The sequence below is a fragment of the Lampetra planeri genome, chromosome 55 (genome assembly GCF_965212315.1).
Source record: "Lampetra planeri chromosome 55, kcLamPlan1.2.h2, whole genome shotgun sequence".
Lineage (NCBI taxonomy): Eukaryota > Metazoa > Chordata > Hyperoartia > Petromyzontiformes > Petromyzontidae > Lampetra > Lampetra planeri.
The window spans coordinates 1,602,742-1,615,895 of NC_136161.1; the positions used below are offsets into that span (position 1 = coordinate 1,602,742).

The following is a 13,154-nucleotide window of genomic DNA, read 5'->3' on the forward strand; positions in this document are numbered from 1 at the left end:
GGGGTGTGTGGGTGGTGAGTGGGAGGGGCAGGGGGGGTGTGTGGGTGGTGAGTGGGAGGGGCAGGGGTGGTGTGTGGGTGGTGAGTGGTGGGGGCAGGGGGGGGTGTGTGGGTGGTGAGTGGTGGGGGCAGGGGGGGTGTGTGGGTGGTGAGTGGGAGGGGCAGGGGGGGTGTGTGGGTGGTGAGTGGGAGGGGCAGGGGGGGTGTGGGTGGCTGAGTGGTGGGAGCGGGGGGGGTGTGTGGGTGGTGAGTGGGAGGGGCAGGGGGGGGTGTGTGTGTGGGTGGCTGCGTGGTGGGGGCAGGAGGGGGTGTGTGGGTGGTGAGTGGTGGGGGCAGGGGGGGTGTGTGGGTGGCTGAGAGGTTAGTGGTTGTGAGATTCTTGCATAATTTAGGGAATTTATTAATGATCTGGTGGCCATCCAGTTACCAAAACCGAATCGAAATACCCGTGACAATTAAATAATTGTATGTTTTTATTTAACTTGACCAAATTCCACTACTACTATCTTAAACTCATATTGTTTTTAATATTGTCATGCGATGAACGTCTCCAGACATGGGAAAATGTGCGCATATAAAGTTACTCGTAGGGAGCTCAGAAGATCATCCGTGATATCACCTTCTGCTAAGCTAAGACTAAACTAAAACTATCCACGATACAGGTTTTTTTTTTGGGGGGGGTGCTGTAGATTTGCTCTCCAACACATTGGTGTGCTGTACCCGTAACGAATTGGCACGTTCTGTTTACGTGACAAACCTTACCAATTGGCTGTGTCGAGTGGTGGAGAGTTTAACGACACATTTATATTTAGGCGATCTCACCCAAAAAAATCTGTATTATGCGTGATATTGGTCGCACAAACCAACACGTGTTCTACTAAAACGATTTAAATACCAGGTAAGGCCCACTGAGCTATGTAGCTTCTTTATAGAGGCAACTTGGCCACAAACCACAGCTCAGCGAAGTGGCTTCTCATCATCACGTGTGGAAATGTATAGTAGGAGCCGAATACTCTAAACTCACCACACAGACAGCCACAAATGCCTTAAATACTGAGAGGCAGAGATATTGATACACATAGCCACATACTCACCACACAGAAACCCACAGACTCACACAGAGACCCATAGACTCACACAGAGACGCACAGACTCACAGAGAGCCACAGACTCACACAGAGACCCACAGACTCATTGAGAGGCCCATAGACTCACCACACAGAGACCCATAGACTCACCACACAGAGACCCACCGACTCATCACACAGAGACCCACAGACTCACCACACAGAGACCCACAGACTCACCACACAGAGACCCACAGACTCACCACACAGAGACCCACAGACTCACCACACAGAGACCCATAGACTCACCACACAGAGACCCATAGACTCACCACACAGAGACCCATAGACTCACCACAGAGAGACCCATAGACTCACCACATAGAGACCCATAGACTCACCACACAGAGACCCATAGACTCACCACACAGAGACCCACAGACTCACCACACAGAGACCTATAGACTCACCACATAGAGACCCATAGACTCACCACACAGAGACCCACAAACTCACCACACAGAGACCCGTAGACTCACCACACAGAGACCCGTAGACTTACCACACAGAGACCCACAGACTCATCACACAGAGACCCACAGACTCACCACACAAAGACCCACAGACTCAGCACACAGAGACCCATAGACTCATCACACAGAGACCCATAGACTCACCACACAGGGACCCATAGACATAAAGAATACGCCAACTCCAAATATACAGCAGCAGGCAACGTCAAGGTCCAGGATCAAACCCACGAGCTCCTGCACACCAGGCGAGGGAGACGACATCTCCTAGCCACCTCATACATTACAAACAAACAAAGACAAAGATCCCCCCGATAGCCTGAACAAACCGTTGTGGCAAGTGCTGTTAGCGAACACAAACCAAACGAACCGTAGCACCCCCCCCCCCCGAAGCAGTTCCACGATAGCCCCCTTCTGCCCGCCGGTGCGCCAGGCCTCGGCCGCTGCTCCACGAGGCGACGGAGCCGCGCTGGCCCCGCTCGCTGGAGCTGCGCGTCGAGCGACTCGAGGCCGAGAGGGGGGAGCCACGCGGCCACGGCTGGAGGCCATCGTCGGGCGGTCGCAGAGGAGGAGGAGGACGGGGGGCGGCAGACGGCGGTCCCGGAGGGGGTGGCCAGGTGCGTCTGCGGAGACGTCACGGGGAGGTAGGTGGGGTGGGGGTGGTTATGAGATGTTAAATCCCTCACCGGGTATGCGGGAGGTCGTGGGTCCGATCCCCGTGGTGCCCTGATGACTGCTGCTGCGTGTTGTTTGGAGTTTGTGCGTGAGAGGGGGAGTCGACTCCGCCTCGAATAAGTGCCTGGTGTGGTGATGTGTTGTAAACGTGGACGCTGGGGGAGACAAAGGTGGTCGGGCGTGGTGCTGGCCACCCACCCCCATGCGTACCGTGCCGGCCTTCATACCGGCTATACAACAGCACTTGCCCCAACAGTCTGGTAAGGCTACATGGGGGATCTTTGTTTCTATGAGGAGCGCTTCGGTGGCTATGATATGTTAACTCCCTCACCGGGTATGCGGGAGATCGTGGATCCGATCCCAGCGACCCAGACGACGCCTGTTGGCATGGCAATTAGGAGAAAACCCCATGCGACCATGGGGAGAACATGAAAACTACAAATATACCTTCTGCATTGGCCTCGGCTATAGATTTACACGTAAAAAGTCACTTCGTTAAGCCATCATTTGGTAACGAAAATAGTATTTTTTGTATTAATTTAGTCTGTCTGTCTCTGTGTGGTGAGTCTATGTTTCTATAAATGGTGAGTCTATGGGTCCCTGTGTGGTGAGTCTATGGGTCTCTGTGTGATGAGGCTATGGATCTCTGTGTGATGAGGCTATGGGGTCTCTGTGTGGTGAGTCTATTGTCTCTGTATGGTGAGTCTATGGGTCTATGGGTCTTTGTGTGGTGAGTCTGTGGGTCTCTGTGTGGTGAGTCTGTGGGTCTCTGTGTGATGAGTCTATGGGTCTCTGTGTGGTGATTCTGTGGGTCTCTGTGTGGTGAGTCTGTGGGTCTCTGTGTGATGAGTCTATGGGTCTCGATGTGGTGAGTTTATGGGTCTCTGTGTGATGAGTCTATGGGTCTCTGTGTGAGTCTGTGGGCCTCTGTGTGATTAATCTATGGGTCTCGATGTGGTGAGTCTGTGGGTCTCTGTGTGAGTCTGTGGGCCTCTGTGTAGTAAGTTTATGGGTCTCTATGTGATGAGTCTATGGGCCTCTGTGTGGTGATTCTGTGGGTCTCTGTGTGGTGAGTCTGTGGGTCTCTGTGTGATGAGTCTATGGGTCTCGATGTGGTGAGTTTATGGGTCTCTGTGTGATGAGTCTATGGGTCTCTGTGTGAGTCTGTGGGCCTCTGTGTGATGAGTCTATGGGTCTCGATGTGGTGAGTCTGTGGGTCTCTGTGTGAGTCTGTGGGTCTCTGTGTGATGAGTCTATGGGTCTCGATGTGGTGAGTCTGTGGGTCTCTGTGTGAGTCTGTGGGTCTCTGTGTGATGAGTCTATGGGTCTCGATGTGGTGAGTCTGTGGGTCTCTGTGTGGCGACTCCATGATAAGCCACTCGGTTGAGCTATCATTTGTCGCTTCTCAAAAAGAGCTACGTAGCTCAGTGGGCCTGCCGTGGTCAAATAAAATAATATTTGTACTTTTTTTAGGTCACGGAGGAGCCGAGGTTGAGAAGGAGCGACACGGAGGACGAGGACGAGTGCCGAGAGTCGGACTCAGAAGTAGAGAGCGGTCACGGGGAGGGGGTCATGGGCCATTGTGGAGTTCTGAGTCCGCGCATGCCAAGCAGTGACGGGAGGGAGGTCAAGGACGAGCACGTCAGGGGAGAGTCGGACTCCAGGAGCAATCTCACAAAGGTCACGGAAGCGTTCGGAGATCCGAGTCCAAGCGTGGGAAGCAGTCACGGCAAGGAGTTGAGGGAAGAGTCTGTACAGACTGGCTCGATGGTGAGCACAAGTCACGAGGAAGTCACGGATCGCTGCTGCCTGAGGATTAGCCTCGGAGTGGTCACGGGGGAATGTCACGGGGCGGACTCCGTCGTGGTAAGCAGTTGTGGGCAAGTGGCGGAAGAGCTTACGGTTACGATGGGCAGTCACGGGAAGGATATGCGAGAGGGTACAGAGGCCGGATCAAGAGGCGGTCACGTGGGGGTCACGGAGGTGTGTGCGGAGACTGGGTCAAGGTCAAGAAGCGATCTCAACGACGTCACGGACCAAACACACTTGAGGAGCAGTCTCGTGGAGGTCACGAAAGTGTGTACGGAGCCTGGGTTCAGAAGCGGTCACATCGAGGTCAACCAAGTGTGTACGCAGACCGAGTTAAGGTCAAGAAGCTGTCTCAACGAGGTCACGGACCAGTGCCACCTGAGAAGCAGTCACGTGGAGGTCACGAAGGTGTGTACGGAGCCTGGGTCGAGGTCCAAAAGTGGTCACGTGGAGGTGACAGAGGTGTATACGGAGCCTGGGTCAAGGTCCAAAAGTGGTCACGTGGAGGCCACGGAGGTGTGTACTGAGCCTGGGTCGAGGTTCAGAAGCGGCCGTGAAGAAGCCACGAATCAGTACCAGGGGAGAAGTGGGGATAGGAGGGAGGCAGCGGAGACCCGTGGGACGAGGCCGCAGGTCGGCCACACGCCCTGCCCCATGTCGAGAAGCAGCCACGGGGAGACGAGAGCGGAGCACGGAGCGCCGGACTCGACGTTCAGAAGCGGTCACGTGGGGAACGTGGAGGAGGAGCGGGAGGAGGGGCATCAAGCTCTGAGTTCGAGGCAGGGGAGCAGCAACAAGATTCCTGAGCGGCGCCTCCACGTGCCCTCGCCGCTTTCGCGAGAGGGTCACGGGAGGGGCAGAGGAGAGCACGGAGAGCCGGACTCGATGCTGAGATGCGGTCACACGGAGGGGAGAGAAGTGCGCGGGTGCTTGGAGTCAGATGGGAGGAGAGGTCACGAGGAGGTGACAAACCAGTGTCGCTGGCCAAACGCGGACTTCAAGAGTGGTCCCGGGGAGATCCGGGAAGAGTTCGGAGCATCGGAGTCGAGGTTGAGATGCGGTCCCGGGGAGATCCGGGAAGAGTTCGGAGCATCGGAGTCGAGGTTGAGATGTGGTCCTGGGGAGGTCCGGGAAGAGTTCGTATCGTCGGAGTCGAGGTTGAGATGCGGTCCCGGGGAGATCCGGGAAGAGTTCGGAGCATCGGAGTCGAGGTTGAGATGCGGTCCCGGGGAGGTCCGGGAACAGTTCGTAGCGTCGGAGTCGAGGGTAAAAAGCCGTTATGGGGAGGACGCCACAAGCAATGACCGTTACCTCGGGGAAGCGAGAGAAGTGCGCGGGTGCCCGGAGTCAGAGTGGAGGAGAGGCGATGATGGGGAGGCGTCCGACGACTGTCACTGGCCCGACGCGGACCCACGGCTTCAGGGCCCAGGCCGGAGGAGTGCGGCCGCAGCAGAGGAGCGGTGTCGGGGCGAGGGGAGGAGGATGGCCACTGACATCCGCTGCACGAACGCCAGCGGCGGCGGCAGGCGCAGTGCCCCCTGCGATGTCGTCGAATGCGACAGTGTCTGTAGCTACAGCAGCGGCAGCAAGTGTGGCAGTAGAGGTGGTCGTGGTGTGGATGATGACGAGGATGAGGGTGATGATGGTGATGAGGAGGATTTAGAAGGCATGAGATGGAGCGAGGAAGCTTGGAAGAGCTACCGCGCCGCTCAGAAGCTTCTGGAATCCAACTACAGCAGCAACCGAGTTCGCTGGGCCGATGAGGAGCAGGATGAGGAGGAGGGCAGAGATGACTACTTTTACGACCATAAGCGCTCCGCAGCATTCTCCACCACGCGATGAAAGGGGTGGTGAGCGCAATGGCCCAGTCGCAGAACGATCGCGGTTCCTAACACCGGTGGGCCGTAACCCCCGACGGATTAATACTATTGCGGTGCATTGTTAAAGATTTTATCGGAGCGGACGTTAAAGGTCTCCCAGAGACGTCGTTCGCAAAAGAGTAGTCGGCCATCATCGGCATGTCCTGGAGTTTCAGTTCAAATTTTTAATGGCAAAGACGACAAAAATGGAAAATAAGTTGACGCCGCAAGTCACTCGATTGCGATTTCTCACAAAGTCAAATTGCCGCGGTGGCTTTGAGATATTGACTACCTCGCCTGGTATACAGGAGGTCGTGGGTTCGATCCCGACCTTAACGCTACAATGGCTCGGAGATGTTGACTACCTCGCCTGATAATATAGGAGGGAGTGGGTTCGATCACGACCCTGACGATGCCAGTTGCGAACTGTATTGGGCACAATGTAAACTGTAATTGGTACAGTGTAAACTGTATTGGATACAGTGTAAACTGTATTGGGTACAGTGTAAACTGTATTTGGTACAGTGTAAACTGTTTTGGGTACAGTGTACACTGTATTCGGGACAGTGTATTGTGTACATGATTTCATCTCTATTGTTGATTACAATAAAACTCGGGGTCAATGTTTGGCTATGATCCACGTTCAGGTGACGCATTATCAACAATAATACCATCTCGTCAAGGATCGTAAACTCCAGTCATCCTCGCAGCAGCAGCAGCTCTTGGGGCTCGCCATCGAACAAAGACGGTGGGCGCCACATCGCGAGGCGCTTTCAGATGCGCTTCTGCGGCTGTCTGGAACGTGCTTCCTTACGATATTAGGAAGCTACTGGGAGCTATGGGCTTTTAAATCATCAAGATTGAAAACTAATTTCGTTAGAACTGATTTTTGTGTAAGTTTGTTGTCCTTACCCCGCACCTCCGATTAGCACGGTTGGCTACGTACGGTGCCAAAGAACGACCCATACTCACACAACGATCCCCATAGACTCACACAACGACCCATAGACACACAGAGATGCATAGTTTGTTGTCCTTCACCCGCACCTCCGATTAGCACAGAGACCCATAGACTCAATAGAGACCCATAGACTCACACAGAGACACAGACTCACACAGAGACCCATAGACTCACACAGAGACCCATAGACTCACACATAGACCCATAGACTCACACATAGACCCATAGACTCACACATAGACCCATAGACACACAGAGATGCATAGTTTGTTGTCCTTCACCCGCACCTCCGATTAGCACAGAGACCCATAGACTCAATAGAGACCCATAGACTCACACAGAGACACAGACTCACACAGAGACCCATAGACTCACACAGAGACCCATAGACTCACACATAGACCCATAGACTCACACATAGACCCATAGACTCACACATAGACCCATAGACTCACACAGAGACCCATAGACTCAATAGAGATCCATAGACTCGCACAGAGACCCATAGGTTCACACAGAGACCCATAATTTGTTGTCCTTCCCCCGCACCTCCGATTAGCACGGTTGGCTACATACGGTGCGAAAGAAGTTCAAATTCCATCCGTGGGTGGGCGTCGAGGAGGAGCTATAACACAGGCTGTGCCAGAAGGCGCTATCGCAAGAAGGTGGACTCCACCTCTTCACCCCTGTATGGGATAGAGTGCTTCCCCCTCGCATGTGTGGTTTTCTCTCCGGTGTCCTCCCACATGTAAACACTCATTAATTTAGAGATACAACCAGAGCTTGGGCAGTTGTCTGTATCACTGGCTCCTCACCTCATCTGTGGTTCCTTCTTCTGGGCGCCTCTGAGTCGTCCCCTCTCTCCCGAGGAGAGCGATGATCCCTCCAATAATTTCTCACTTTTTTGTCGAGAAAGTCGATTAATAAAACACCATTGTTTTTTTCCTACGGAGTCTGCCAATAAATGATCGTGGCAAGGTGCTGCTGTTACATAATTATATAATTGAAACTAAATTAATAGAACATTGTCAACATGGATGCATCGCAGAAAATAACGAGCAGCAGGTCTAAAAGAATGCATTAGAAGTGGAATTACATAAGAAATAAAGATTACTTTAAAGCGGTAGAAACAAGCGCTATGTTAAACTTCCTTTGCACCGTACGTAGCCAACCGTGCTGATCGGAGGTGCGGGTGTAAAGACAATAAACTAAACACGAGAATCAGTTGTAAAGAAATTCGTTTTCAAAAAGTACAGGCATAGTCCGGTTTACACCCCGGATGCGGTCCTGAAAACCAGAAAGTAAATGGAAAAAACTTCAATCAAAGCCAAGATCTAGTTGTAGGTACTATTAGTTGTAGGTACTACTATTAGAGATGGGATAGTGGGTCGTAACTACTAGTAGGTACTGTACCACGTATTAAACATACTATACGGATAATCATACATATAGTTTACGCTATAATCCACCACCTAGTAGTTGTAGGTACGACTACTAGAGATGGGATGGTGAATCGTAACGTGGTACAGAACCTACTACTACTAGAGATGGGATCGTGAATCATAATGTGGTATTGAACCTACTACTACGAGTGATGGTATGGTGGATCGTGACGTCGTACAGAACCTAAACAGAGGATGCTCAAAAGTAAGTGTACAGGAATCCCTTGCCAACCGCGGACTTGCCAAACACAGTTTCATGTCTACACGGTTTATTACTTGAACACCCATTAACCAATCGCGGTTGGGAAATTTGAGTATCCTTGGGTAAGCAAGCACGCGGTATCAAGGAAGCCACATGACGCGTTTAACATGTCATTGCGTTGCGACATGACGTCATTGTTTTGCGTGACGTCATTGCCACTAATTTCGCGGAGCCGTGGGTCTCCTCCCGCGCCACAGCGCCACCCCGTGGCTGCTGCGAAGCTGATCAGCTGCCACCGTCAGTTCTCGTTGATACCGTGAACTTACTACTCGAATTCTCGCAGCGCGTTAGACCACGTCGCGTCACAAGCCAGAGGTCGCAACCGGGTACCCGATACCCTACCCGAAACCCGGCTACCCGGCCGGGTACGGGTACCCGTTTTCGACCCTGGTGCGGCCGGGTACGGGTAGGCCGTGAGTCACTGGTGAGTCACCGTTTGTCACTCATTTTGGGTAGGGCATGGGTAGCGTACGGGTACCCATACCCGGCCGGGTATGGGTACGGGTACCCGTTTGCGACCCTGGTGCGGCCGGGTACGGGTAAGGAATCAAAACCCGTTTGCGACCTCTGTCGCAAGCGCATTCACGTTCATTTTGCCCCCTCAATCGTAGAGCCGAGAGCGTGGTAAGCGAGTGGTGAAGGTGAGTGCGGTGCGTCTCTGGCCCCTTCTTCTAGCGAGCCGTTCCCCCATCATCTCATTGTCATCACCATCATTAATATTAAAGGTACATGAAGTTAATGCAACAGTTTATATGTATTATTGCCTGTAATGTACTGGATTTTATTCGGCGTATAGTTAATTAACAGGCAACTTGGTTAAGCTTTGGCGAGTCTGACAGCGGCCGTGGCTCCCCTAACCCCGTATTTCCCTTAGGACCCTGTACTTCAACAACCGCGGATTTGCCTCCCGTGACATTTTCCAGGAACCTAACCCCCACGTTTGGCGAGGGATTGTTGTATATCTTACCTATAAACGTCATTTTTTTTCTCTGTCTGCGCGCGCCTATCCTTGCAACGCTTTTAACTGACAAACTGTTGGGTTTACGTTTCAACAAAGTATACAGATACAACACACTAAACTCTCGGACGAAAACGCGCCATTTGTATTTGCCCCTTGGTCAAGTGAACCTTATGGCGGGACCCCGGGGACCCGAAACACAACAGACTGAGTGAGTTAAAACACGTTCCTTCGGAGTGGGCAGGTCGGAACTTGGTTGGACGGCGCATTCGAGCGATCCGTGTCACGTGGTGCAAGCTGCGTGGGGCGGCGCGTCACGTGGTGCTGAGCCCGCCCGAAGCTCTCTTCTATGAAATACAAATCGAGGGCGTGGCTATGCACGACAGACAAATAATCCCTGGTGGGCAGTGTGGAACCTGTTGTTCCTACCTGTAGAAACAGAAGTAAAAATCGTAATTGATATATTTTTGGTGACTCCATCCCACCGTGCACATAAACGCCGCGACCCACCTGGCGCGGATCATTCTGTTATGTCATGCAAGCGCAGCGAGGTTGAATGCGTAGAAGAAACAAAACTTTGAAACTTTGATTAGGGCATCGTGTAGACTGTAGAGCGAGTCGAGAGGAATAGATTGCCGTATTGTTCGCCTTCAACAGACATAGAATGACGTAGCAACGCAGTTTATGCGAGAGCCGGGGGCTTATGGGACCCCGGGTTCCCGCCATAAAGTTCAAGTGTAAACTAATAAAATCACAAACTCTTTGGTTCTTTCGGTAAAGTCACGTAGGTATACAATAAAATCAATTAAATCACGACGTTTCGGGCGCAACACAAGCCTCCGTCACAGCTCGATAGTGTCGCCGACAATCGACGGTTGTGTGTGTAATATATAAAGTGTACACCCACATAGGGTGCGTATAGTCCCCATTGTGTGCAAAGAATAAAGAAAGGTGCCTCCAATAATTCCTGTCTCCGAACTGCGTCACTACAAAGTTGGGTCTCGATGGTAAAGTTCGCAAATTTCGAGTGTGTTACGGCGAGGTGCCTGTGTACGTGAAACGCGATTTGGTACCGGCAAGTTGAGTGCGTTAGCAGTAAATCACGAACAGTGGAAGGGCGTAAATCGGGGTGTTACTATAAATACAATTTAATAATAGTGTAAACACGATACCATAAACACAATATCATTAATACGTTTTACATTTTACTTAGAAAACAGCAACAGGGACTCATGATACAATGTCACAGTGTAGAGAATCATGATGCCATGTCACAGTGTAGAGACTAATGCTCTCATGTCACAGTGTAGAGAATCATGATGCCATGTCGCAGTGTAGAGTCTCATTCTCTAATGTCAAAGTGTAGGAACTCCACGCAATCATTTACTCTTTAGAACAGGGGGAAGATCATACAGACTCCACTTACTCACTCTGTATTACAGGGGAAAATCATACAAACTCCACACTCTGTAGAACAGGGGGAGATAATACAAACTCCACTCACTCTGTAGAACTTGGGGAGATCATACAAACTCCACTTACTCACTCTGTAGAACAGGGGGAGATCATACAAACTCCACTCACTCACTCTGTAGAACAGGGGGAGATAATACAAACTCCACTCACTCTGTAGAACAGGGGGAGATAATACAAACTCCACTCACCCACTCTGTAGAACAGGGGGAGATCATACAAACTCCACTCAATATCACTCTGTAGGACAGGGGGAGATAATACAAACTCCACTCACTTACTCTGTAGAACAGGGGGAGATCATACAAACTCCACTCACTCTGTAGGACGGGGAGATCATACAAACTCCACTCACTGTGTAGAACAGGGCGAGACAATACAAACTCCACTCACTCACTCTGTAGAACAGGGGGAGATCATACAAACTCCACTCACTCTGTAGAACAGGGGGAGATAATACAAACTCCACTCACTCACTCTGTAGAACAGGAGATCATACAAACTCCACTCACTCTGTAGAACAGGGCGAGACAATACAAACTCCACTCACTCACTCTGTAGAACAGGGGGAGATCACACAAACTACACTCACTCACTCTGTAAGAACAGGGGGAGATAATACAAACTCCACTCACTCATTTTTTTTTAGATTTGAAGCTTTCGTGACTGCAAGGATTCATATTCTTAGGTTTTTTAGGTAAAGTCACGTAGGTAAAACATCAAAATTAATATAAAATAAAAGTCACGACGTTTCGGAGGCAACACAAGTCTCCGTCATCAAGTGGGACCGTCACAGCCATATTAGCTGCATCAAGTGAGGCAATGATTCAAGATGCAATCCCTTAAAAGCAAGTTGAGGGGGGAGGAGAGGGGGGCTCATCAGAATGTGGTAGCCAATGAATGGAACGTATCGGGAGGGAGGGAGGGGGGCGGGGCCAAAAGGATGTGCCCGACGGCGCGAACGCGGCCGCTGCAGCACACGCCAACGCATTGGACAGAGAGGGGGGAGGGGAGGCCCAATACACATGATTGAAAGGCACGAAAATGCCCATGTTTATACCAATGCTGGCTGAACAACGAAGAGAGAGCACTGTTAAACACTGGGGATGTTAACACTCGGTAAAGTAAAGTAAAATAGTGTCTGTCAGATAAGATGGTCCAAAAAAGTGTAACTAAGTCTTTTTTGCGTGGTTGATAACATCTTTCCAATGATTACTAAGTTTGTACCCATCATCACGGTTGAAATTATGTCTGTGTTTGTATATTTGTATGGCTTCGTGTACAAACCTTTGATGGTAGCCAGGAGGTTTGCAGAGAACCTTGGTCTCGGAAAAGACAATTTAATGAGAGCCCACAGAGTTGTAGCAATGATCGGCAACGGCCGAAGAATCAGTTCTGCCGTGTTTCAGATCTGACTTGTGCTCGCGGACACGATCAGAAACATGACGTTTCGTTTCTCCAATGTAGCAATCACCGCAAATGCAACTCAATTTGTAGACTCCAGGATACTGTAAGTCAGGAACGACATCCTTCACAGATGGAATCAGATCACGGATTTTATGCACTGTACTGAATCGGACTTGGATCTTATGTTTGTTTAGAATTTTGGAGATCTTTTTGGTCACGCCTGCTATGTATGGTAACGTGATAGTTTTGGTCGGAGTTTCATGTGGCTGTTTCTGTGTGGGGGGAGAGACAGCTTGGCGGATAGTACGGTCAGAGTATCCGTTCATCCTGTAGAACAGGGAGAGATAATACAAACTCCACTCACTCACTCTGTACAACAGGGGGAGATCACACAAACTCCACTCACTCACTCTGTAAGAACAGGGGGAGATCATACAAACTCCACGCAGAGTCGAGAATCGAACCCAGGGACCATCTTGCCGTGAGTCGCTAGCATCACCAATGCAGCTGCCACCCTAGAAATGATGATTACTTTCTTGCTGCTGCTACTGGTGCTACTGCTGCTACTACTGCTGGTGCTGCTGCTGGGGCTATTGATGCTATGGCTACTGCTGAGGCGACTGCTGCTGCTGGGGCTACTGCTGCTGTGGCAAATGAAGCTGGTGCTACTACTGCTAGTGGTGCTGCTGCTGGGGCTACTGCTGGTGCTGCT

General features: G+C 51.2%; 1 protein-coding gene across 1 annotated transcript; it reads left to right on the plus strand.

Annotated features, from left to right (window-relative positions):
• The first annotated feature begins 421 nt into the window (after positions 1 to 421).
• On the plus strand, positions 422 to 8,325 carry LOC144735504 (uncharacterized). Its single transcript, XM_078617900.1, has 2 exons — positions 422 to 2,240; positions 3,745 to 8,325. The coding sequence occupies exon 2, from the start codon at positions 3,844 to 3,846 to the stop codon at positions 5,920 to 5,922; it is 2,079 nt and encodes a 692-aa protein (XP_078474026.1). The 5' UTR covers positions 422 to 2,240; positions 3,745 to 3,843; the 3' UTR covers positions 5,923 to 8,325.
• Positions 8,326 to 13,154: the final 4,829 nt, after the last annotated feature.